At 49.6% G+C, this 26097-nt stretch overlaps 1 protein-coding gene across 2 annotated transcripts in view; it reads left to right on the top strand.

Annotated features, from left to right (window-relative positions):
- HDLBP (high density lipoprotein binding protein) overlaps positions 1-26097 on the top strand; it is an 829415-nt gene that overhangs the window by 191774 nt on the left and 611544 nt on the right. For both annotated transcript variants that reach the window (XM_069618106.1, XM_069618107.1), the window contains exon 5: positions 18042-18257. In XM_069618106.1, the coding sequence (XP_069474207.1) occupies positions 18042-18257 (216 nt within the window). The remainder of the gene's footprint in view (positions 1-18041; positions 18258-26097) is intronic.

Below are 26097 nucleotides of genomic sequence, written 5' to 3'. Positions count from 1 at the left end.
GTAAAGCATGGGTGATAACGGGCACCCCTCTGAGTTCCACGCTGTAAATCCCATGCTTCTGACACCCATCTCCACGTTTTTACCCTGACCACTGTTGCGTGTACAGTAGCTTGACCCATCTAATAAAGCCCTCACCAATTCCAAAACCCTGCATTGTGGCCAGCATCCATTCCCAAGAAATGGAATCGAACACCTTCTTGGCGTCCAGTGATGCTACAGCAAATGGCTCGTCTCGGGAATTAGTCTGGTCCACTATGTGCTGCAGGTGGAGTAAATTTATAGAGATATTTAGTCGGGAACAAATCCAGTCTGATCCTCATGAACAGGACGCCAATCACTTTTTGTAGCCTTCTGGTGAGTAATTTTGTTAATATTTTGATGTCCTGATTTAACATGGGCAGGGGGCAATATGATTCACACAGCTCTGCAGGTTTCCCGGGTTAGGTATGGGGACTACTAATGTCTCCTGCATGCTGCTGGGCAGTTTTTTTTACTTTGTATTCCTTCTTTTTTTTAATTCGCATATGGTTATAAAACTAACTTAATGCCAGTTAAAACAATAGAAGAAAGATACATAAAAGAGCATAAAAACTATTGATAGAATACAGATAGTACAGAAAAGAATTTACATACATAATCAATTACAACCTTAAACCGTTTCTAAAAATGTAAACGTTTCATATAATTCATTAGAGGTCAGTGCATTATCTAGACGTTTGTTTTGAGATTGTGTATGGCTACTTTCCACACATAGTATGCTGCGGTCATCATGACTGTGCTTTCTGCACTAAATAATGCACTCTAGAACTGATCATTCTGTATGGAACCTATATTATATACAAAACGGCTGTAATTAGCAATATAATATATAACCCATGTCTTTGAGTGAGAAGATGGCGCACAGTTTCAATGTACATATTACGCAATCTACAGCTTCTTTCTTTATGTGCTAGTTTATTCCATCTTCCTTTATCCTCCCTTGTCTGGAGTATGTTAAATTGCAAGAATATAACAAACCTGCGTATATTCATGGATAATAGTTTGATTGAGCACGTCGGGAGAAGATCTCGTTGAAAACCTTGAGTGCTATAAATATGATACTTGGTCTTGTTGCTGAAATATGTAATAGCTGTAGAATCATGATTGGTGGTGTTCTTCTTTAATATGCTAATGGCATTAGCCAATTCCATAAAATCACGCACATCAATGTCCAAACTCTGCGGATGCTCCATTGATGTCTTCCTGAGCTGGACAAAACATTTATTAGCGGTGCCCTCCTTACTAAGTCGTGCCAAATGGCTAAATACATTCTCTAACTCTATAGGAGTGTAGGAAATCGACAAAAAGAGCTTGCACTGCTGTAGCAACCAAAGGCAATGTATAGATTTAACAGTTTCCAGCGGAGAGCCTCCACTGGAACCGAGGAAGGAACACCCAAAATATATCTCGGCATTTTTGCTTTGTCTGTCCATCCATTTCACCATCAAGTCTGGATATATGGAAGAGCCATATAAAATCATAGGACGTATACTTTTACGATATATATTTCCACCAAACCCTCCACATTATTGCCCCCTTGTTATGTAAAAATCTCCTAGTACCAAACATTTCCACATCGTTTTTAATTTGGACATGGTCACCAAACCTAAGGAGAGTCAGACTGCTGTAGATGGGAACTCCTAAATATAGTTATCCATGGTTTCCAACCGGGTGCCTTTATAGCGCCTATTAAAATTATCTCGCCTTCTTTTTCTTAATAAAAAAAGTATCTTGGTTTTAGCACTATTAAAACCGATTATTTAAATCGGCATACGGCAGACCAATGCGAGTTCTCTCTAGGAGTATCGGATCGTCCGCGTAGTCCATCCAAGATGCTGGAACTTTACCAATGCGAGGAAGGTGAATATCTGCCACATAAAGATTATATGAAAATGGGGCTAGGCCACACCCCTGTTTAAGTCCAGTATTAGTTGGAATATCCTCAGTAACCTCTCCACTCTGATTTACTTGTAACAATACAGTAGTGTCGGTATACAAGGAAATACAGTAATGATTGATCAATAACCCAGTTAGCCAGTTTAGTCAACAATCGTCTACTAGACACTGTCAAATGCTTTCGGTAAATCCACAAAGCACACATACAGGTGTCCATAAGTGTCGTCATGGCAATGGTGGATAATTGTTTGCAAGATACGAAGGTTATGCAAGGTACCATGGGATTTGCGAAAACTCGTTTGAAAAAGCGAAAGCAAATTCTTAGCTATGGCCCAACTAGAAAGCTTTTTTTGGACAATGATTGCAAAGCATGCCCGATAACCTGTAATGTTGCGTGTTAGAGCGATCACCCTTTTTAAATACAGGAAGAAGGATGGATTTAGACCACCAACTGGGTGATATCTGGGTGATATTTTGCCCCCTTTTTTGTGTGGAAAATCTGTTGATGAATAACCTAAATACATGTAACGATGCCATAGTTGACATACATACCATATAAACAGGGTCGTCCCCTAAACGGCTATTTAGTGAGAGATGCTGCACTGTTATCTTCACAATATGCTTCGCCGTCTGCTTTCCCATTGACCTGCTGTGTGCTTAAGACCAATGAGGGACCGGCAGGCTTTAGCCGGCCCCCTCACCTAATGCCCACAACAAAGGCCCATCTCTTCACCCTGGCTGCTACCGTAATGCTGCCCGCTGTTCCTGCCCTCCCTCTGGTTGCCTGCGTGCTGATCCCCCCGCCAACCCCCCTGGGTTGCCGGTGTGGTTTTTGTGCTGCTCCCTGCCCCCCTTCTCTGTATGTATGGTCACCTGTTTGCTTGAATCCCTTCTATCACACTCTTCCCTCCTCCCCCTGTTTAGCCCTCTTTCTATCCCGCTCCTACATCAAACCCTCTTTGGAGGTCGTCTTGACACATTATTTAGCCTGGTTCAATTCTGTCCGGTTTCATGCATTTACCTTACTTTACACCTGACTGTGTTTCTTGTGCAAACCTATTGTCATCTTCACTGCCCCGCCCCCCACACCGCCAGTTCGTGTTGATCTCTGTTTTTGCCTTGTTTTCCTGCTTGCCTCTTCTTGTCTCTCGCCACACTCACCTTCTATTCACTTTCTCCCCTTCTCACCATCTTCCTCTCTCCCTTTTGCTCCTTCCCCTTGCTATATTAGTGCACTTACTCTATCTGAATTGTCACCTTACCTAGTATGATAGTAGCTGTCTGTCTCCCGCCCCCACCTCCTTGTTCCCCCCCCTCCTCTCCAGCACTACCAGAAATGTCGTCAGGCCTAGTACAATAGTTGCTTGTTTTGTGTTCTCCTTCTTGCTGCTCCCTCTTCCCTTACTTATTGTTATCTCTGGAAGGGGCCAATGAAGGATGTAGTCTCTGTAATAATTAATGTGGTCCATACAGACATTTTGGTGGCCTGTTTTGCATTAGTCTGAAAGAACGTTGCGGCTTGGAAGGTTCATTCATAGACCGGAATGTGTAATTCTGGGTATCTCATCTATAGAAATTCTGATGGGGGAGGGAAACGCCAGTGACAATCTCACTTGTTCCAACTAATGCAAGATGGAGGTCTGATTTGGCTTGGATGTAAATTAGTTGTATGTGTAAAAGGTATGTAAAACGTGAGACTTGTTAAGTATTGATGGTGTTGATCTAATTTAGTCATGATTTTATTGTAAATTCTGATATATTTTTTAGAAGAATTGTATTATTTCTAATAAGGGTTACTTGTGTAAGATTGTGTGATCATTTTTGCAATGTGTAAGGTTGGGTGCATAAACAAACAAATCACTAATAAAAATCTAAGGAAATATACTGGCATTGGTGAGGAGACACACGCAGAGAAATGCACGGGGTGGGCGTACACATCAGTTTCATCGACATCCACCCCCCAATGGAGTGAAGGTGAATACTGCAATCTCAAACAATGACCTATATCTGGTCTATAAATGTCCTTCTCAAAAAGTAATTGTGGAGGTACTAGACTAAAATCAAGGGGCAGGCTTCCCGACTTTCTGGCCATGAAGCCTTCAGGGTAATAGATAATAGAGGCCAATCTTCGACAGGGGGTATCTGAATACATTCATTTTGTACCACTCCTTACGGATGGAAACTCTGCATTGCTTCATTGCTGCAGTGTTCGCAGAGAAGACTGGTGGGCGTTGTTTGACTTGGAAGAAACCAATCTCCATACCCTGTTGGCAAATTCCTGACCCCTGATGTGCAGTCACTTCATAAAGAGATGTCTCTTCCCTTATTTGGCCCTTTGGCAGATCGGCCAATTCAGGGGAGCAGTGACTTCTCTATACCAGCAGAGTTGGTGCTGCCTTGCAGGATCAGGACTTCCAATTTATTTGTAAATCCGGCCCGATCTCCCCATTTCCCCCACCCATCCCTCAGCCCTTGCAGGACCTCCATTCACTAGGCTGTCCTTTTAGATAGATGAGGGGAAACGGGGATCAAAATTAAGATTTGAAAAGCAGGAACTAAAAGCAGCTTCTGGGACTCCAACATTATGGTCACAAGAGCTAGCGCATAGTGATCCACAAGATGCAAACGTTGATTTGTCCATCATTTATAACCTGTTAAGCTTCAAATGTCAAAGGCGTCTTACGGTTTAGTTATAGATTGTTCCAAAAGCACAAAGTTAAATTCCCATAGGTATTTGTGTATGGCTGCAGTTGGCCCAGGAGCCAAATTAAGCTCCTGGTAGCCATTGGTTTAAAGCTTACCAGGCTCTTCTAGGCTACAAGCACGAGCTAAAGGGCTCCCAGCTCCCCTTAATTTCGAAACCTGGGAAAGCCACGCTCCCGTTGGCAGCGTTAGGGACTTGCCTGGAACATCTGGATTTCTTGCTTCAGAACGACACGTCGGCAAGGACATGGCTGCATCTTCAGGGGGACAATGGCAGCCTGCAAGTTGTGTGTTCCTTGGGCAGGGTTTCATCTAAATTCTCAATCTGAAGTCATTTTGACAATGGTCTTCAGGGGAATAAAACCAGATAGTCCACGTCACAGAAGACATGAAGAGGCAGTTGGTCTGTTGGACCATCAGCGATTTTCTTGAAAAGGATCACATTGAATCCACAGGTTGTTTTTTGACGACTGATGCCAGCAGCAGAGGGTGGGGAGCAACCCTAGAAGAGAAGCCCACTCTGGTGCTTTGAGCCTTGGTGGGGCTCAAATGATTATGTTGAGGACAGACAACCAATTGGCCAAAGCTTTAGTGAACAGTAAAGGTGGTTCCATGTGCAGGACACTCTATCAATTGGCAGACAAGCCTGGGCAGAAACTGGAAATACCTCAGGCAGCTTTCTTGGCCAAATGAACCAGATTTCAGACCTCTGCCACCCCCTGACCCCTAAGACTCCACCAACACCCCCCATTCTCCCCCAATCAGTGGACGTCTGTGTCCAAGGAACTTAGCCTGGATGGAGAAGCAGTGGGACTGCCCAAACAATAGATCTTTGCCACAGAGAACTTGATTCTTTCCTGGTACACAGCGCAAGGCCGAATGAATTTTCCGATTGTGGAAAGGAAAGTTGCAAAAGATAACTCTTGCCAATCTGGTGTCTTCAGGGTTGGGGGTCTGAATCAGAAGAGTGGAAAAGCAAAGAAGTAGCCTGTACTGTAGCTGAGGATTATTGAATGTTGTTCCACAAACACTTCAGATAGGAGCTTGCCACAGAAGGGCTGGGAGGCGAGATTGGCTGTGAGGTTGCAGGACAAAGGCAGCACAGGCCCTAGAGCTTCCCTGATGTGGAGATGGAAACTGGTGCTTGCCTGATGTATTCTTATGTCCTGTCCCCTTTCCTCCATACTGCATGGGCGTCCCTCGCTAGGGATGGGATACGTAACCTTTTTCACCAGAAAAAACCTTCCCCTTTAAATTTAGAGGTGTGCGAGGGTACGCCCCTGGGAGCATGCGCTGCCCTGGGAGCATGCACTACTCTGACTTCGTCCACCGGTGCCACTCCCCAGTCCCCTTTTCCGTGTCAACGGGAACAGGCAGATTTCACCAGTGCTCCTGGGGTTGGCTTCGCCCATGTAATACCACATGCTCTTCCCCGGATACTTTCTTCTGTCTTTTTGTCTCTTTTTTTTTATCAATCAGGTACTCTGTCCTCTGGCGCCACGCTCCTCCCCGGTGCATGTTGACTTCAGTGGGCTTCAGCAGGTGTGCAGCCTGCGAGGGGTTCTTCCCAAGTCCAATCCCCATGCTCTTTGCCTCTGCTGCTTTGACCACGGCTGGGAGGGTTGTACCGCTTGCAATGCATTTAAACTGCGTGCTCTGAAGAACAGGCTAGCTAGGTGGAGTGAGCTCTTCGAGAATTTGCCTCCAGAGGACTTTAAGGACTTCGTCAGACATAAGTCGAGGCCCAAGAGAAGGCTGCTTTTTTTTTCCAGCCCACCCTGCAAGGGTGACTCCTTCCCAAGGAAACGCCCGAGTGGGAAGAACCTCTCGGGTTCTTACACGAGCACGGGTACCGAGGCTAGCTTAGCTACCGGCCGCTAGGCCGAGGGGTCGGTAGATCCTTCGGAGACGGTGCTGAGGGACCGCAATGTTATTTTACTGGGTGCACACCCGAGGGCCTATGCCCGAGTACTGGCCAGATGTGGGAGGGGTGCCTGCACGCAGCACTACTGGCGATGCCGCCGAGGTCAATATGCTTACCTGGCATAGTCTTGAGGTGCAGGGTCGGTCTCATGCTCCACCGCCAAGAGTCCTAGAGGAGACCGGGCTCAGTGAGCCAAGAACCACGACTTTGGCGTGTGGCACAGAGCTCGACAAGATGGCCGCTCGTCCAATACCGGCCCTTGGAACGGAGCAGGTGGGAGAAGGAGTTACAAGGTGGGACTGTTGCCAACCAGGTATGGGGCCTACAGCTTATCCGTGAGTAGCGCATGGTAGTTTTACCCCGCAGCCACCTCAACGGCGTGCGCACTGGTCCCAGCAGCCACCGGCTACCCCGTCACCTGCCACCCCACCGGCCTGTGAGGACAGGTTCTTTGTAAAGTTCCTCATGCTCATGAGATCTCCTCAGATGGGGTGGCCATTCTCCGGGATGTGATCAGGGACATGCTCCTGCCGGCCGCACCTATAGTCCTTCCTTGCTGCTGGCCCCAGTACAGCCCCTGCTTCCCTTGCCAGCTCCTTCGATTCCGGCTCCCCTGCCTCCCACTGTTCAGGCGGTTCCACACCAGCCTCTGCTGCAGCCTTTGGCTCTGGTCCCCACACTGCAGCCCTCGGTGCTCCACCCACTCTGGACCAGCCGGACACCCTGGTGGACACAGACCAGGAAGAAGACCCTGACACGCCGTCGTCGGCCAAGGCCTTCCTCGAATGGCTCGCAGGTTTGGCAGAGTATTTGGAGCTTCCTCAACCTGAGGTCGAACAGCCCGAGGCGGGGGGTCCTGGCCGAGGTCCTCATTCTACGCCCTGCAGCTAGAACGAGGATCCTGATGCAGAAAGATGTTGTCACCTTGGGCAAAAAAGGGTGGCTTAAGCCCCACTCGGCCCAGCCTGTCAATCAGCGCCTCGACGGCAAGTCTAGGGAAATGGAGGGGGATCCACTCCTGCTGGCGGCACACCCTCAACCGCACTCTAAGGTGATTGCTGCAGCTTCACTCTACTCAAAGCCCATCGTCCTCGGCCATCCTCGTCCTCGGCACTGTTAGGCAAGGAGAAGATCTTGGAGGCTTATGGAAAGGAGCTTTATTTCAACGCCTCGCGGCACCTTCATCAAGCCAACACAGATGCCATGCCGGCAGCCGTTAACCAGAGGTTTTGGCAGGAAATAGCCGACTTCCTTCTGGAACTTCCGGTGCAGAGCCGGGCACGTTTCAAGGCAGGACTGGCGGAAGCTGAACTGGTTGCACAAGACATCATGGAGACTACTGTGGGACACATTGACACCTCTGGCCGATCCATATGCATTGCCATGGACAGGACTGCCTGGCTTGGGGCTACTAAATTCAGCCCAGACGTTCAGGAACGCATATTGGACCTTCTATTCGAGGGTGGTGACCCCTTTCACTCCACCTCTGATGAGGAGCTAGATAAAAAGAAAAGAAGCTTGAATGGTCCAGACAGCCTAACCATTCTCCGTCTGCACCGCCGCAAGCAACAAAAGGGGTGTGTGGAGGGGTAGGTAGCAAGGGCTTTTTTCAGTACCCCTCCTCCGCAACAGTCTCAAAGGGACTGTCTCCGGTGGGGGGCAGTTTTGCCATCAGATGTTTGCGGACCCCTGGGTCCTACCTGTAGTATCCATGGGGTACCGCCTACTGATCCCTTTACTCTCCTCCCTCCCCCGCCCCTACAGATTGGGACAGCAACTCTGTTGGTGGAAATTCGGTGGTTCGTCGAGAGCCAGGCAGTGGAAGTCCCAGCCTCCCAGCGAGGTGTTTTGTACCTCTCCACCCTCAACCTCTCCCTCCCGCTTCAAAAATTCAAGATGGTTACGCCAGCACTTATTGCGGAGACATTGTGCAGGGGAGACTGGATGTGCTCCCTGGATCAGTAGGATGCCTGTCTATACATCCCGATTTGGCAGCCGCATCGCTCTTTCTGTGATTCAGGATCATGGGCTGCCATTTCCAATACAAGGTGCTACCCTTGGGCCTCAATTCAGCCCCAAGGGTATTTAACAGGCTCATGAATTCAGTGGCAGCCCTCCTCAGGGTCCAGGATCACCACTTCTACCCATACCTGGACGACTGGCTTGTCAGGGCGAGATCTCCGGGGGCGGTTCATCAAACTTCCTCCTACCTTATGCTCCCACTCCATGAGCTGGAATTTTCAAGCAGTCTCAAAAACTCTGAACTGAAGCCTACACTGATCTTGACCTATCTGGGACTCATATGGTACTCAAGCTCAGAGTTTTCACCTCCTGAGGACAAGATCACGGCCATCAAGAGGGCCACTACTCACTAGTGAGAAGTGACCTCGACCTGGTGGTACCAACATTTATTAGGTATCATGGCAGCTGTCCTACTGGCAGTAGCCCATACGAGACTCGAGATGAGATTACATCTGCACTTCGCAGCCTCATGGAATCAGGAGAAGGGCTCCCAAGCTTCTTTTTCTCCTCCCTGGATCTCACATGGTGATCCAGGGACTGCAACCTGCGGACATGCAAGCCCTTGGATTCCTCCCTGGAATGCTGGGGGGGGGGGCACTTTGGACAACCACGGTGTCTATGGAGACTGGACCCTGCAGGAGCAGGCGTCTCATATCAACTGGCTGGAGCTGAAAGCCATCTGGCTAGCTCCCAAGGCTTTCCTTCTGCTCATTTAGGGCAAGGTTGTCCTCGTCCAGACGGACAACTCCACTAGCATGTACTATGTCAACAAGCAGGGTGGTGCCAGGTCTACTCCACTGTGCAGCCTAGCGATCAGCATGTGGGAATGGGCCATGGAGAAGAAAATCTACTTGCTGGCCAGCCACCTTCCAGGGGAGTCCAACCTGGAAGCGGACAGGCTCAGCAGACTGGGAGCATGCAATTACGAGAGGCAATTGAACCATTGGGTGCTGCTGGAGATCTTTAGCAGATGGGGACACTCTCAGGTGGATCGCTTTGCCTCCTGGGACAACAAGAAGTGCCAGCAGTTTGCGTCCTGGCAGGGACAGAGCCCCAGCTCCCTGGGTAACACATTCCAGATAGAGTGAAATGGCATGACCGCGTATGCCTTCCCTCCCACACCCCTGGTCAACGGGGTGATCTGCAAGATAAAGAAATCTGGTAACCTCAGCATCATTCTGATAGCTCTGTGTTGGCCGGCAAGACTGTGGTTCTTGGAGCTTCTCAACCTCTCAGACAGGCCACCCATTCACCTGCTGATTGGCCCAGCTCATCTTCTTGCGCAGCAGGGGGGCATGGTCATCCACCCCGCCCCACAGAAATTAGCCCTTGCAGTGTGGTTACCGAGCAAGTCATGCTGAAGCACCAACCTAGACATTCAGGGTGCTAGGAGCAACACTACTCGGAGCCAGTACAAGAGTAAATGGATTAGGTTCTGTCAGTGGGCGCACTGTAAAGAGATCGACCGCCCCCCCACCCTCCTTACGTGCACGTTGGATGATGTGCTCTCCGCTGCACATCTTGCTCACTCAGGCGTGTAGGTGGACACACGCTGCGCCTATTTTGCAGCCATAGGGGCCTACAGAAACTCTGAGGTGGTCTTCTCTTGTAACGCAGTGGTCAAGCGACATATGGTGGGCCTCACCAGGCTCTACCAGCCCATCAAGAAACCACACCCCGTGTGGGACCTCAATGTAGTGTTGGGCGCCTTGGCGCACATACCGTTGGAGCCAGTGGCTTCCGCGGACATCAGGCTGGTTACCATTAAAACAGCTTTGTTGGTGGGTCTCATCTCTGTGCGCAGAGTCTGCGAGATCCAGGCTCTGGTGGCATCACAACCTATACTACGTTTCACATGGATAAGGTGGTCCTGAGAATGCACCTCACGTTCCTACGTAACGTAGTGGCCACTTTCCATCTGAACGACAACCCATTCTTGGCTACGTTTTTTGCCGATCCTAAGGACGAGACTCAGAGGGTCTTGCAGTACCTGGATGTCAGACACGCTCTGAAATTATATCTGGACAGGACCAAGGGCTTCTGCAAGTCGGATGCTCTGTTTGGCACCTTCTCGGGTGAAGGGGGGGGGTCAAAGCTGGGTTATCGGGCATCCAAGGCCTCTATAGCAAGGTGGATGGTTGCGGCCATCAAGGAGGCCTGTGAGGAGCAGCACAAACCACTTCCAGCTAACGTGCACGCCCACGCTGTCGGAGCCAAGGCCACAGCTGTCGCATTCCAGTGGCAGATCAGTAGGGCGACCACCTGGGCCACCCCTTTGGATTTCTGTAAGCACTACTGTTTGGCCTCCGGCTTTAAGGCAGACGCGGCTTTCGGACAGGCGGTTCTAAGGAATTTCTTTTCCTGAGGGTCTCCTCTCCACTCTGGGGCTACATTCAGTTGTAATCGCCCATGCAGTATTGAGGAAAGGGAACGGGACGCAAGAGTAATTAATACTCACCCTAGTGACTAACGTGCTCTTAGTCCAAAGTTCCCTTTCCTCCATGCGTCCCACCTTCCTCCTCCCACCTCCACCCCCCCCCAATAATACTGGTGTCATTAGGCTATGTTAAATATTGTCGACCCCGCACGCCTCTAAATTGAAAGGGGAATGTTTATCTGGTGAGATTCAGTCTCCCGTCCCTAGCAAGGGACACCATGCTGGAAAGGGGACTATTTACTGAGTACCTTAGTCACTACATTGAGTAACTATTAATTTCTGATGTGAAGAAACTCTGATCCAGATGGTGCATGTTGTGGGTGTCGCAGTATGTTGCTTTATGAGTCCTTTCTGTTCTAGAATCCAGTAACGTCCCTATGTCGTCTGTCTGTGCCCGGCATGTGCCTAGGCCAACAACTAGCGACGAGGAAGATGGCTCGTGTTGAGTTGCAGTGCCCATCCAGCTACAATTCATCTCATCCAGATTGCTGCAATTCTCTTAACGTGCCATGCCACCCTCAGGGGCATCTTGCTGCTGATGCATCTAGCATCCATGCTGGCTGAAGCGAGCCAACTAAACTCCAAAAAGCGGGTGGCGCTGTATTTGACGTGCAAACTGCATGCTATGTCCTCGCCGAACAGGCACGTTGCCCATTCACGGCTGCCAGCAGTTGACCGCCGGTTTAGCCGGTACAGCGCACCCTGAATCTCAGGCAGAAGTTGGCACAATGCATGTGGTTACCACAACATGTGCAGCGGTGCGTGCAGCCTGCAGCCCAGGGGAATGGAGGCTCACCTGAACAGGCTTACTGGGCGAGGCTGCATCCAGTTGTGAGCCACTGATTACAAAGGGGCACTGTGCTGGGCCACAAATATTGGGCCTGAGTCACTGGGGAGACTATTGGTAAACCCAGTAGAATAAGGGAAGGCAGACTGCTGTGGACACTTGGGTGAAGAGGCAGCATGTCTGCACAGAGCAAAACCTATGGCACATAACCTGACAGCTGAGGCCGACACCTGACATCCGGAGGGTATTGAGACATACATGGAGCATCGTCATGGAAGGTGAAGGGGGTGACCCGCAGGTGCCTTTGCATTGCAGCATTAAATGTGGTATACCTTGGGAAACTCGGCCCATTTACACTGCTGCCCCAACAAGATTAAGGACCATATTGGATAGAGTGGGTTGAGCAGTTTGATGATTTCATCAGGGCTGCTGGAGAAGAGAAGTTTCCCGTCATAAGAGATCTTCACAAACCTGGCAGGAAAAGAAATCAAAGGGATTATCAAGACTATCCCGTAAAGGGCGTCTTACGATGACCTAGTAGCAGCGGCTCTGAGCCGGATATTTGTGATGCAGCCCAAAGGAGAATACGAAAGATAGGTTTTAATCGCTGCTCCCAAATATGCCACAAAACCGTTGACGAGTTCATCACCGACTGAGACATAAGCTGGTGCACTGCCAATTTTGTTTTCACAATTCTTGCATGATGAAGCCACACGGCTGCAGGTTATTTAGGGTTGCATACCATAAGTGTTCAGGAAGCAGCTACTGAAGAAGTCCCTGACAATTGATGAAGTGTTTGAGCTGGCAAGAGTCCATGAGAGATACATGGAAACACCCAAGAAAAAAGGGGAAAAGATAGCCCTTTCATTGGCTAGAGATGGGGGTCAGGGGACCTGCACACAGCTCCATCATGAGGATATGTTTCAGGTGTAGGAAAGGCATTACAGCACAAATGAACATGTCGAGCAATCAACCAGCAGTGCTCCAGGTGCGGAAGAGCGGGCAATTTCCACACCCTGTGCAGAGAAAGGAGACCATTCTTGACCACGAGACTACCAGCACCCACAAACTGGCCACCTGCAGCATGGAGGCCACCACCGACCTACCCGTAGATACCAAGCAGAATGTTTGGGACGATGGACCAATGTCCGGACTAAGGGGAAGCCATTTTTGAGGAAAATGACCAAAACCACGTACTACCACGATCCATACGAATAACCAATGGATGCATACCATGACTATGAGGAATATGTGCAGGATCTGCACCTGGAAGTCGCTGACTAATTTGTCAACCTAATGCAAGGAGAGCTGGAAGCGGTGGAAATACTGAAAGTCATGGTCCAGATAGGGGAGGCAACACATTGCTTCCTGATTGATACAGGCACCACCGTCCACATCATGGGAGAGCAAGAGTTACTGCAACTGGGGAGAAGAGCAACCTGTCCCAATTGAGTGAACATTTTCTAGTGGGGAGCCAATAAACCGCTACCATCCATTGGGCAATTCAAACAGACATTGTCGGATAAAGGGTGTTTTATGGCCATCGCCACCATACATATCCTCTGAAGACCTGTCAGCGGGAAATGGCTACTCTATCGAACAGCAAAGGAAATAGGCCTACTTGACGACAACTGCCAGGATAAAGAGGCGGTCAGATGTAGCGAGGAGCCTGCCGAGGTGAAGATCTCCCACATGATCAGGACGACTAGGTCGAAAGACATCATTAGAGTGACATTTCTGGAACTATTTAAGAGGCCCAGGGAAGCTACGCGGGACTGTGGTTTGGCTACATATTGAAGAAAAGGTATGGCCTGTACAGTAATACCCCAGGAGAGTTGGCTTCCAACTGCAGCAAGCAGTTTCTCAGGAGTTACAGCAACGGGTGGAAAATTGAATAATAGAAAAAGCAGTGGATCTTGCTGCTGGTAGTGCCAAAGGAGGGCAACAAAATCAGGCCCTGCATCGACAGGAAGGTGGCCAAGATGGCAATACAGAGGCAAAGACGCCCAGGTTGAAAAGTAGGACGTGATTGTCCAACTGAACAGTGCCACAAAGTTCTCGAAACTAGATCTGAAGCCGGGGTATCAGCTTTAACTACACACTGACCAGAACCATTAAGACGTTCTCCACCCTTGAAGGGCTTTTTCCGATACAAACGCCTCAATTTCGGCATCACCTCTCCTGCTGAAATTTTCTAGGAGGCCATACGACAGCTGCTGATTGCCCCCCCCCCCCCCCCCCCCCCCCCCCCCCCCCCACCCAGCCCACCCTACACCCTGTCAGGTCTGCCTTACACTACTCTGATAGTCTTGGAAGGATAGCTCCGGGGCAAAGTGCGCCTCGGAAGCAAGACAACACGGAGCACCACAGGTTCGATCCCGGGTCCGGGATTAGAAACCTCTGGGTATTAAACAAGTTATAAATAACGTATTGTATCATATCATGACATACTGGTCTATGGATCAACCCAGGGGGCGCACAACCAATCCCTCATGGTGTTGTCCGACTTTCTGAGTAATGCACGGCTTACTTGGAACAATGTCAATTGCAATATCAACAAAGGCACACTACAGTTCTATGGATGCATCTTTTTCGAGCTGTGGGATGCAACCCGACCCCAAGAAAGTACGCATTTCTCAGCTGTTTATCTGCACCCACTTGGTAGTTTCTGGTCATGGCTGGGTACTGTGCCAGATACCTTCCCAGGTACGCCATCACACAGAGCCCCTGAGGAGACTGCTGTGGAAGGATGAACTGTTCCGTTGGTCACAGGAGTTCCAGCAAGCATTTTATGCAGTCAAGGAAAAACTAGCGATGCGTCGCACCTAGCCTACTTCAACCTGACATGGCACACAGAGATAGTGATTGACAGTAGCCCCTGGGGCTGTCCTGGCCCAGCGAGAATATGTAGAGGCACCAGCAAGCCACTTGGTGGCCTAAGTCAGCCGAGCATTGACCCACAGCGAAGGAACCTACTCCCAGGCCGAGAGAGCGCCTGACTGTGTGTGGGCATGTTAGTACTTCAGTCACTTTATAGGGAAGAAATACAAGCTAGTGACAGACCACCAGCCACTCTGTCACTAGTCTGTCACTATTCGGCAACCCAAGAACGAAGATGCTACTGCGGATTGAAAGATGGGGGCCCCCGGCTCCGAGAATACAACTAACATTGTTCTCAGGTCAGGTGGGTAGAATAACCTGGCTGATTACATCTCATGTTAACGTGTTTAGCGGCAGCAGAAGCCGATAAAGGGCGACAAGGAATACCTCTATTAGATCAGTAGACGTGAATGACATGGCGTGGGTAGATGCCACAAAGACAAAATGTATGGTTTACATTCATGGGCACTATGGTGGAGGAAACGGGCAATGCTTGCCATGTCAATGCATATTTAAAAGCAACCCACCCCTCCCACTGTAAGAGACTGAAATTCCTGAGAGGGTGTTGCACAGTGTCACCATGGATTTCTATTGGCCGTTGGCGTCCGGTGACTGCTTGTTGGTGATGATTAATTCTCGAGATCCCCAATAGTGAAATGGACATGCTCCACAGTATTTGCTCAGGTGGACGTGGTGATTGACTAGGTCCTTAGTGAGTGGCTCATCCCCCACACAGGATCGCAACACACCTACGATTTCATCATCCTAAGATCACCCTACTGTGGCCCTAGGCAGACGGCATGGCAGAGAGCTTCATGGCGTCCATAAAGATAACACTACAGAAGGCCATGGCGCAAAGGATGCCGATGCAATGGGCTTTGTGCAGAATGTTACATTACAGAAACGGGCTCCACAGGACGCCCTAGAGCAGACCTGATGGTAGCTTACCATGCAAGGACAAGACTACACAGAGCAGTGGCAGGACACGCAGAGGGAGACCTAGAGGAGACAGAAGTGGACATAAGAGATCGAAATGCCAAAGGGAGCAGGTGAAGGAATAGACCGACTTGAAATGAGGCACGAAGATGAAAGCTTTCAGCCAAGGAGATGAGGTTCTGGTCAAGCAGAGGATACAGAAGAAGACTGACTCTACAAACGACACAACGCCCCTGAGAGTGACAGAAGTCAATGGGAGTATGGTAACCACCCAGAATGAGAGGAAAGAAGTGACCAGTAATGAGTCGTTCTTCAAGCACCTAATTTGTGACACAGTGGGAACAGGAGTTCGAGAAGGTGACTCGGAACAGGACATCCGGAGAGCAGCTGGGGAGGTGGAAGGAGCGGACCAGCTGGAGGTGCAAGGTTAGCCAGGGGCCGAAAGAGAGAGCAGCGGACAGCCACAAAGAATCAAGAGGCCGACCAGACTCCTTGCAGAGATGAGATGGACATAAGGAGATAAGTGAGGAGTGGGGTGTCGCAGTGTTGCTGCACAGGTCCTTCCTGAGGGAATAGCCGTCCAGGAGGAAAAGAAGGGGTTAGAGGAGTAGACCAGTTACTAATGAAGTGTTGTATAATACAGTCACATCCATGTGTTGTCGGTCCATGCCCAGCACGTGCCTAGGCCCACTGTGCAGTTTTCAGGATACCATCAGTGAAGGGATTCCCACTTCTGGATCTGCTGAAGCATGCATGGTTTGGAATTTCAGCGAGATGGAACTTGAGAACAAGAGCTGCGGTTTTTCCTTGAGCAGCAGGCCTTCAAGAGTGCAGGTTGAGTTCAAGCAGTAGATTAGGTACGTGGGTAAAGGCTTTGTGTTTATTCCCGCCAGGAGGCAGTGAGTGCACCCAATTTCATAACTAGTGTCATTCAAACCAGTTTGTGGGTGTTAATCAATGCAATGGCTGGCCATCCCTTCAAGCACCCCCATGCATTGCAGGACGGCTCCCATCTACCAAGTAGGGGACACCACCCTATCCCAGACAGAAATCTACATGTTCCATTCTAACGTTTCCAGTTGGCTACTCCCTAAATCCTGGCATGCAGGTACCATTTTGAAAATATGACGCCACCTTGCACACTTCACTCACTGCCCCTCCACCCTCAGTCCACCCTGCAGCCCCTGCAACTCATCACCCCCATTGACATCAGCTAGGTTGTGTAAAATGGCTTTTGCTCCTTGGAAACCCTTTTACCCAAGCTAGGCAAAAGGATTTTCGAATCTGTGATCACTGCGCCACCCGTAACTGCGCTGGTGGAAAAAAAAATGTTGACGCCAATTACGGAGCAGTGCTGACGCTGCTGGGTCCTTTTTTAAAAAAAAAAATGTTTTCGTTTTTTCTTTACTATCCCTGCATATCGTAATGGTAAGTGGGGGCCACACCCGTTACTGTGACCAAGGAGAGCAGGGGATACCCCCGCAACCTCCTCTCCACTTGGGCGCAGTAATGGCAGTTTGCATTTTCTAAACTGCTGACAGCGCAGTAAAAGCGGTCAGCATTTTAGAGTCGCAGTGATGGGCTTGTTCCTGATTTCCAAGGAGTTAAAGCCATTTGACACAGAGCCACCATCAGCCTAGGTATATAACTAAACAGATTGGGAGGGGGAACGAGGAGGGGGCTCCTTCAGGACACAGTTGTATCCCTGTTTTGTGTACAAAGGATTTTTAAGGTAGAGGACACAAACCAATCACTTTGTAACTAAGCAATGGATTATCCTGGTTATGAGGAAAGGACGTCACTAACGAAAGAATACAGGGGGGGGGGAGAGAAAGTGCCCAGGTCCCTGAAAGAAGCAATAAAAGTCCAAAAAAGGAATTGTACCCTAACACCAGTCTCCATAAATCGCACAGGACAACGTACCTGGTTACTGGAGTTCACAGCGACTGGACTCTATTTTGAGAGGCTTGTGGAATATAGGAACCCTGTACGGAATAATGGCTATAACTTGTGCAGCCTCTGAATCAAAGTACACTGCCAGAACCGGGACAACTATTTGTGTGATCCAGGGAAACCAAAGCATACCCATGTGGTTCTCTAACTCTTTGGGTGACAGATGGGAGTAGGAGTACTAAGGGCTTCAAACGTATGTCACATTTCAGTGATATCTGAATGTAGCACTCTGGCGGTGCGGTAGAAGGGGTCCGAGCATTGCACAACACAAAACATGCAGGATTCCAATAGTGGGGAAACAGTGGACTTATAACTTTAGAGGTGTGCGAGGACATTGTCTCAAAAACCATATTTGTTTGTTAAAACACTTGGGCAGCAAGAGGCAGTTTGTTAGACTAGTCAGGGGCTTGATTTGCCTCTTTATGTAGGGCCAGTGTTAAAATTTGATGTTTTTGTGTGCACAGGTTTTCCACGTGCCCTTGGAAGAGCGGAAATACAAGGACATGAACCAGTTTGGGGAAGGTGAGCAGGCAAAGATCTGCTTGGATATCATGCAGAAAACTGGAGCGCATCTAGAACTGTCTCTTGCCAAGGACCAGGGCCTCTCCATCATGGTCTCTGGCAAACTGGAGGAAGTCATGAAGGCTCGAAAGGAGATAGTAACCAGACTTCAAACTCAGGTGAGTTCATATATAACCCTTGCCTTCATATGTTACAAAGGTAGTTTTGAGGTTCCAATTTAGAAAGCAGTTTTTCTGCTGTTAACTGGTTGTAAACCTTATACTGGATTATTGGGATAATAATCTGAATTGCTCTTGCATTCCCAGTGATTTTATCGCATGACCATTCTTGTAATCTGGTAAATGTTTTATGACCTGCCTGAGGATTACTCATTCTCTGCTAGAAGATACCAACTAATTGCTCAGCTGACTTTGGTGTTGTGGCAGTCTAGCTGTTGGGAATATTTCTGCACAAAACTCTGGTGGGGTGTGGGGCTGCGTTATATATATTTCTGATGCTTGATAATCTGTTTAGCATTGCATGCTGTGCATATAGTCCGACATCCAGTAGTGACAACAGAGTATTGCATCTTGTCTTTCGAGGATCGAAAGGGGACGTCAACGTGGGCGTGCCTGTAACACTATCCCTAACGTGACAAGTAGTGTACTCAAAATCCCTCCCGCATCGAGGTCCCTCAGATTGTTTTTTTTCCGCCCAGCTACTGGTTGCCCTAATGCGGAGCTCTTCATAAGACATTGCGTTGTTATATTTCTGGACCTTTGGTCGTTAATTCACATTGTCTCTCCCTTCGACGGTTGAATCCTGTGCCAACGCCGAAGACTGCTGACGACAGTTGGAATTTCGACAGCTGTGCATCCGGTCGGCACTGCCGACCACGTACCTGGGCCTTCTGGTCGGCCTAGACAGTAGGGAGAGTGGGGTGGTGGTGGTCCATATTCTTTTCAATGCCTTTCCTTTTCCCCCTCTTTGTTCCCTGTGTCTTTTTTTTTTTCTCCCTGGGTTTTGTCATTGCCCCAATAGGCATGACGGGAGTCCTGCTATGGGGAAGATGCATCCCGGCGACAGGGACGCACAAGATTCCCACACAACACACAATCCAATGTTCAGCTTCAGCGGTACAGTTGAAGCGTTCCAAAGCGCCAACGGGCTTGTTTGATACTTCGGGCTCTGCGGATCTTTGATTGGCAGCCATCCCCGCAACCGCCTTAGCGGCATGCGTCTGGGCCATCCAAAGGAAAGGGCGCTAGCACCAAAACACACGCTGCTGTCAAAACGCTTCAGAGAAGAAGGGCCGAAAGACGCGTCTAGAGACATGTTACAATGCCCAGAGCCTCGAAATGGCTATTCTGAGAGCCCTGTGTCTTTATGCAACACTTTAGGAGACCAATCCCGATGCTCTAGAGAGGAAGAAAGTCGGAATGACTGCTTTCCTCCCCTGGACGAGACTGGTTCATCATCATGGAGCAGGGAGAAGTTTGATTGGGGGGGCGGGGGGGGGTGTATGAACACACTGGAGAAGTTTTTACATTTTCAGAGTGGTTTGCTCCCAAAGGGCCTTGTGAGGATCTTCCTTATACGCATATAGCCAAATTTCAGAGGACCTTTGAGGATCCTCATGAAGAGTATATTTATGACCTTACTGTTCACATAGTCCCCATGGACCACTATGTACAGGATGATGCTCCCTTCGGAGACCCTACTGAAGATCCTGTGGATCCTATGGAGGGTTGAGAAGACAGCCATCCGGTTGATAATCAACCTTGGACGTCCCCCACTCCTACCCCGGAACCTGATGTTGTGTGTATGGAGTCCCCCTTACCACTCCAGTCCGCCAAGCCTCGCCTGTGGATTATCAGATGGCGTCTAACGCCATCTTAAAGAAGGCGGCTGAACATTTTCAAATAGCCACACAGGAGGCTGTGTCGGACTCTGATTTTGTAGAAGACATACTAAAGGGAAAGCCTCCTGCCAGTCAGGCCATTCTATTGTTGAACTCTTATCAAGAGATGTCTGGCCCATTAATTGTTGACACCAGCTCAGACCAGAGCGGTTTATCCAAGGGTAGAGCAGTTGTTCCGCCCTTCTCCTACCGACCCGGTTATATCAAGGGCCATGCCACTCCAGATTCTCCGGTTGTTACCATGACTAGAAAGAGGGCGGGTGTACCCCTGTCTACAGGTGAAGCACCGCCTGATGAACAATCCAAAAGGTTGTATGCACTGGGAAAGAGGGTTACGACTGCTGTATTCTCCACCTGTATAGCCAATAACACCACTTTGTTGGCTAGGTATGCAGACGTACAGTGAAACCTGCTGCAAGAGGGCCTTCAGAAAAACCCTGAACCAATGCGGGCTAGGTTGCTCGCAATTGTATTGGAAGGCAAGCAAGTGAATCAGAACGTTCTTAAGAACACTCTAGACGCTGCTTAGACAGTGGGAAGAAAATTGGCAACAGGGTACCTTACTAAAACTGCACGCCTGGTTGAGGAACTCTGGGTTTAAGCCTGAAACCCAGGCAGCCTTAATAAACAAGCCCGGTGAGGAAACCAACTTGTTCGGCAAGACCGTGGACAAAGCACTTGAGACAGCAAAAAAAGAACATGAGACTGCAGTCCCTACAACAGATTACCCAAAGACCTTCACAACAGAGTGGGGCGGCTCTCGTTCCTTTCGTGGGCAATCTCGCTCCCCTCAAAACCAGTATGGTTTTGGAAATGACTGGAATTCCGGACAAGGATCTAACACCACCACCACGTATCCTCCTAGAGGACAGCGGCGTGGAAAGGGTAGGGGCAAAATTTCCACCCCCAGAGGCTCCCCGTCAGAAATGACCCTCAGATCCGGGTCCCCTCCCATGCCACCCTGGTTGGGGGACGTCTAACATCATTCCTTCATGCATGGGAGAGGATAGCAGACCAGTGGGTACTAAAGACTGTCGCCCACGGGTACTGCATAGAATCTTTCCGAGCACCTAATTCAGCCCGTCAAATCAAGACGCCAGAACACCTACGCATTCTGCTGCAAGAGGTCGAGATCCTCCAGGAAAAGGGCGCCATAGAAGTTGTCCCTCTTCTACAGGTAAACAAGGGTATTTATTCAGTGTACTTCCTTGTACCCAAAAAGGATCTCACCATGCGTCCTGTGCTAGACTTGCGCCCAGGGAACACATTTGTCAAACCTCAAACATTTTGCATGGTCATGTTGCATGAAGTAATCCCACTGCTGAAACGGGGATTACATGGCAACATTGGACGTGAAAGATGCATACTTTCATATTTCAATGTTGCCGGCACACAGAAAATACCGAAGGTTCATGATGGAGGACAAGCACTATCAGTTCAAAGTACTCCCCTTTGGCTTTGCCTCTGCGTCAAGCGTGTTTAAGAAGGTACTGGCAGTGGCAGCAGCACACCTGCACAGAGAATCATCCCGGTTTACCCTTACCTTGACGACTGCCTCATAACAGGGGAGTCCTACGGAACATGCCTGTTGAAAACTGAAAAGATGGACCTCTTATTCAGCCTGGGATTCTCCATCAACGAGAAGAAATCCAGCCTAGACCTCAGTCAAGTCAAACAGTTTTAGGAGCTCGAATTCGGACAGAAGATTGCCTCGTCTTCCTCTCCAGTGAGAGGGTTCAAAACATGCTGTTTCAGATCCCTTAGTATGTAGCCAGTCGAGAGGTGACGGTACGCAAGGCCATGCGACTGTTAGGAATTATGGCGTCCTGCATTTACTTAGTTACTCACGTGCATCGGCGCATGCATCCCATGCAAGGGTAGCTCAACAGCCAGTGGTGTCAGACCTGCGGACAAGAGGAGGATCTGGTAGTTGTCTTGCCAGCCCTCGTTCTCTCTCTGCAGTGGTGGTCGAGGGAAAAACTCTTGAAGGGGAAAACCTTCACCACCCCTGCAGTAGAAGCCACTCTGAAGTCGGACACGTCTCTCATGGGGTGGGGAGCTCCCCTGCTTCAGCAGACGGCGCACAGCGTGTGGTCCCCAGATGTAGCATCCAAAAACATAATTCTGTTGAAGCTGTTGGCTGTTTTCAAAGCACTGAAAGCCTTTCAGACAATTACAGGAGAAGACCGTCCTGATCCTGACGGACAGCACCACGGCCATGTACTACCTGAACAATCCAGGGGGCAGACTCTCCAGGTCTATGCAAGCTGTCCCAGAACATTTGGAAATGGGCTCTCAAACACAGGATGTTCCTGTTGTCCCAGCACGTTCCAGGGGAACTCAGTCTTCTGGCGGGCGTGCTCAGCAGAGACTTCACACTGCTCGCAGAGTGCGAATGGCGACTACACAAAGACATCGTCTGCAATGTTTTCGCGCTATGGGGCTTCACAGAGATAGACTTGTTTGCAACTGTGGAGAACGCTCAATGCTAAGATTACGCCTCTAGGAGGAACGGTCTCTGGATTGCACGTTCAAGGAAATTTTTTTTTCCAGCATTGGATCTTTCATGGATTCACATGCTTAGAATGTTCCCCGTCGTCAGACTGGGAACCGTCGGTACACATATATAGTCGTTTCCTATAGGAAAAAACTTCCGACACTTGTGTGTCCTATCCACATCTACGTCCTCTCCGGGGCCGTCCACGCAAGCCCCGTTGGACGTAATGGTATAAAAGGCCCCGCCCCCGCGGGTCCCGTCAGATTTCAACCGTCTCCAAAGATAGTGGGATCTCCTCGCGTAGTCTCTACTGCTAGATTTTTCGAATTGTCGAACTCCTGTGAGTTTGTTAATTTTTTTCGGAATGTCGGGAAAACCTCTATTTCGCCCGTGTGCCACGTGCGGATTGAAGAAGGTTTACGAGGGGGACGGCCATTTAGACTGTATTTATTGCCTCCACCCTCACCACTCGGCAGACCAGTGTGAAATATGTGAAATATGTGAAGGTTTTTCCCAGAAAACCCTGAAGGATCGAAATCGACGGCTGGTATCCTGGTTAAATGACGGTGCGGGAGCGTACCCTCAGTCAGAAGTGGGCTCTGTGCGCAGCGTGGCCTCTGCGAAAACATCAGGAGCCTCTCGACGCCCAACTTCGTCGGAACCTCCGGCTAAGGAGTCACGACCTGTGGAAAAGGACGTTCCACAAAGTCACTCTTCTAAGGACTCTTCTAAAGACTCTGCAAGAAAGACATCGTTGTCAACTTCGTCGAGGAAAGGAAAGGCCTAAATCCTCCTCGGGCGATCAACACAGATCAGCCACGAGTAGGGATTCGGATAAACGCAGGGAGAGCGCTGTGAGGGCGGGACCGCCTAAACCACCTGCAGGCCCAACGTCGACGACGACGAACCAGTCGGTGTCCTCTCTGCCTCTGACGCAGTCGATTTCACCGGTCATCAACCCAGCGACGACCTCGGCGACGATGTCCTCGTTGACGGAAGTTCTGGCCTGGAGACCAGAAGTATTCGATATGGGTTTGCCTGACACATTGCTACAGGAACAGACAGCGTCAATTGCCTCGAAAGAAGACGGCTTCAGAATTGTGAGCCCGGAGGACCTCGGTCTACGAGCCAGGTTTCCATCAGGAGCAACCTGCTCTCAGGTGTTTACTCAACCTCCAAGCTCTCAGGCGACCCTGTCCATGGAGGTACTGTCCTCCTTACACTCGCTGCTGAAATCGCTGGACGAAAGGCTTCCACCTGTACCGTCGACACCCCCCGTCGACGAGCCTGGCCTTTCACACCGCCCGACCAGATCGATCGGGGTTCCAACTGTTCCAGGAGGAAGGTGAGCTTTTGGACTCCCTATCTGACCATGGGTCAGCGTCAGATATATCCCTCTCACCATCTAGGGATCCATCCTGGGTGTCGGATGTGGAAATGGAAACACCAAAGAGTCCCACTCACCCGTCACCACCGGACGATATAGGTTCTTTTCATTCCATGATGGAAAAAGCGTGCAAGGAGTTTGGCCTGGTCCAACAGGAGGAGAAAAAGGACTGTTTTCTTTTTGACCATCTGGGCAAGATTCAATATTCTCAATACCCATTTTAGACCATGTCTGGAAAGAAGGTGTTCAAACCATGCGTCACCCATTTTCTGAGCCTGCTGTCAAAGGCCGCATTGAAAAGAAATTTAAAGTACCAGACTCTACACCGAAGTGTCTTTCGGCTCAGCCTACACCGAACTCGGTGGTGGTGTCGGCGGCGCCGAGAAAAGCAAAGGCCCAACATAAATGCTCTACCCCTCCAGATAATGAGGCGAGGCGCCAAGACGTGTTTGGTAAGAAGGTTCTTTCTGTGGGGGCCTCAACGGTGAAAGCAGCTAACTCCCTGGCGATTGTGGCCAGATATGACGGAGATGTGGCACAGACTGGCACCTATTCTGGACCACCTCCCGGAAGAAAATAGAAGAACGGCTATGTCCCTGGTTCGAGAAGGCGAAGAGCATCTAATCATGCTATCAACATAGCGGTGGACCTGGTAGATTCGGGTTTTAAACAAATAAATAACGGAGTTGTTCTAAGACGCCAGGCTTGGCTTAAGTGCACCAACTTCAGACCCGAAGTACAGTATAAAGTTTTGGACATGCCCTTCGAAGGTGATCTTCTTTTCGGAGAAAAGGTGGACGAGGCCTTGAAGGGCATGAAGGAGGACTCAGATACAGCGCGCTCGCTGGGTTCTCTCCAGAGTGGTAAGCCCTTTCGTTCCTTTCGTCCCTTTAGAGGAGCATCTGGAAACTCAAGATTTTCAGCAACCAGGGATAGATCTTTTGGTAGATCAGCGTACCCTTCCCAAGGATATAGACGCGCCTCTCAGACCACAAGCCGGCGCAGAAACTTCCAGTCTTCCAAGAGACGACCAACTTATTCGTCGTCGACGAGCAAACAGAAAGACCAGCAATGACGGGAAGAGTACCGTTCTGGGAGGAAGAGTGTCAAGCTGCATCAAGGAATGGGAGACCATCACAACAGATCAGTGGGTTTTGGACACTGTGAGGTACGGACATTCCCTACTATTCAAATGCAAACCTCCAAAATGTCCACCAATACACCTATCCTAACCGCATCTAAACATCTTGAGGCAGGAAGTAACACTCATGTTACAGAAAGGCGCCATCGAATTAGTCCCTGCATCGCAGAAAGGCCTAGGGGTATACTCACGGTGTTTTGTGGTAAAGAAACCAAACGGAAAATGGCGCCCTATTCTCGACCTGCGAGACCTCAACAAGACCCTACAGAGTCAAAAATTCAAAATGCTTACACTGCAGGAGGTGATCAAATCCGTCCAAAGGGACGATTTTTTGGCGTCACTAGATCTACAGGACGCGTACTTCCACATTCCGGTGTGTCAAAAACACAGGAGGTTTCTGAGGTTCATGGTAGGTCAGACACACTACCAATTTGCAGTGCTCCCATTTGGTCTAAAGTCCTCCCCAAGAACGTTTACAAAATGTTTGGCACCTGTGGCAGCCTGGCTGCGAAAGAGGGCATCATGTATACCCGTACCTCGACGACTGGCTTGTGAGGGGATCCTCCCCAGCGTCGACCAACGACAGCGTGCAAGCCACCTTACAACTTCTGCAACGACTGGGGTTTGCAGTGAACTTCGAATAGTCTTCTCTAAAGCCCTCAAGGAGCTTGAAGTTCTTGGGAGCTCAATTCGAAACCCACTCGGGAATAGTGAAACCGTCCCTAGACAGAATATTGACGATCGAACAACTGACGAGTCAACTTCGCCTACAGAGCACATTTTCTGTGAGAAAATATGTGGCAATCCTGGGTTCCATGGCTTCGTGCATCCACCTAGTAGCAAACTGCCGATTGTTCATGAGGCCTCTACAGGAGTTCCTGTCGGACAGATGGAAGCAGGCCACGGGCCGGTGGTCAGCAGGATAACCGTCGACGACGAGGGTGTCATCAGATCCCTCCAATGGTGGAAAATCTTTCACAACCTGGACAGAGGGGTTCCTCTACAAGAGCCGGAATTTCAGAACACCATCATCACGGACGCCTCCCTGACGGGCTGGGGAGCACACATGAACG

The sequence above is a fragment of the Ambystoma mexicanum genome, chromosome 10 (genome assembly GCF_040938575.1).
Source record: "Ambystoma mexicanum isolate Mex_15411 chromosome 10, UKY_AmexF1_1, whole genome shotgun sequence".
NCBI lineage: Eukaryota > Metazoa > Chordata > Amphibia > Caudata > Ambystomatidae > Ambystoma > Ambystoma mexicanum.
The sequence above is the reverse complement of the archived record's forward strand: the minus strand, read 5'-3'. Positions and strand labels throughout refer to the sequence as shown.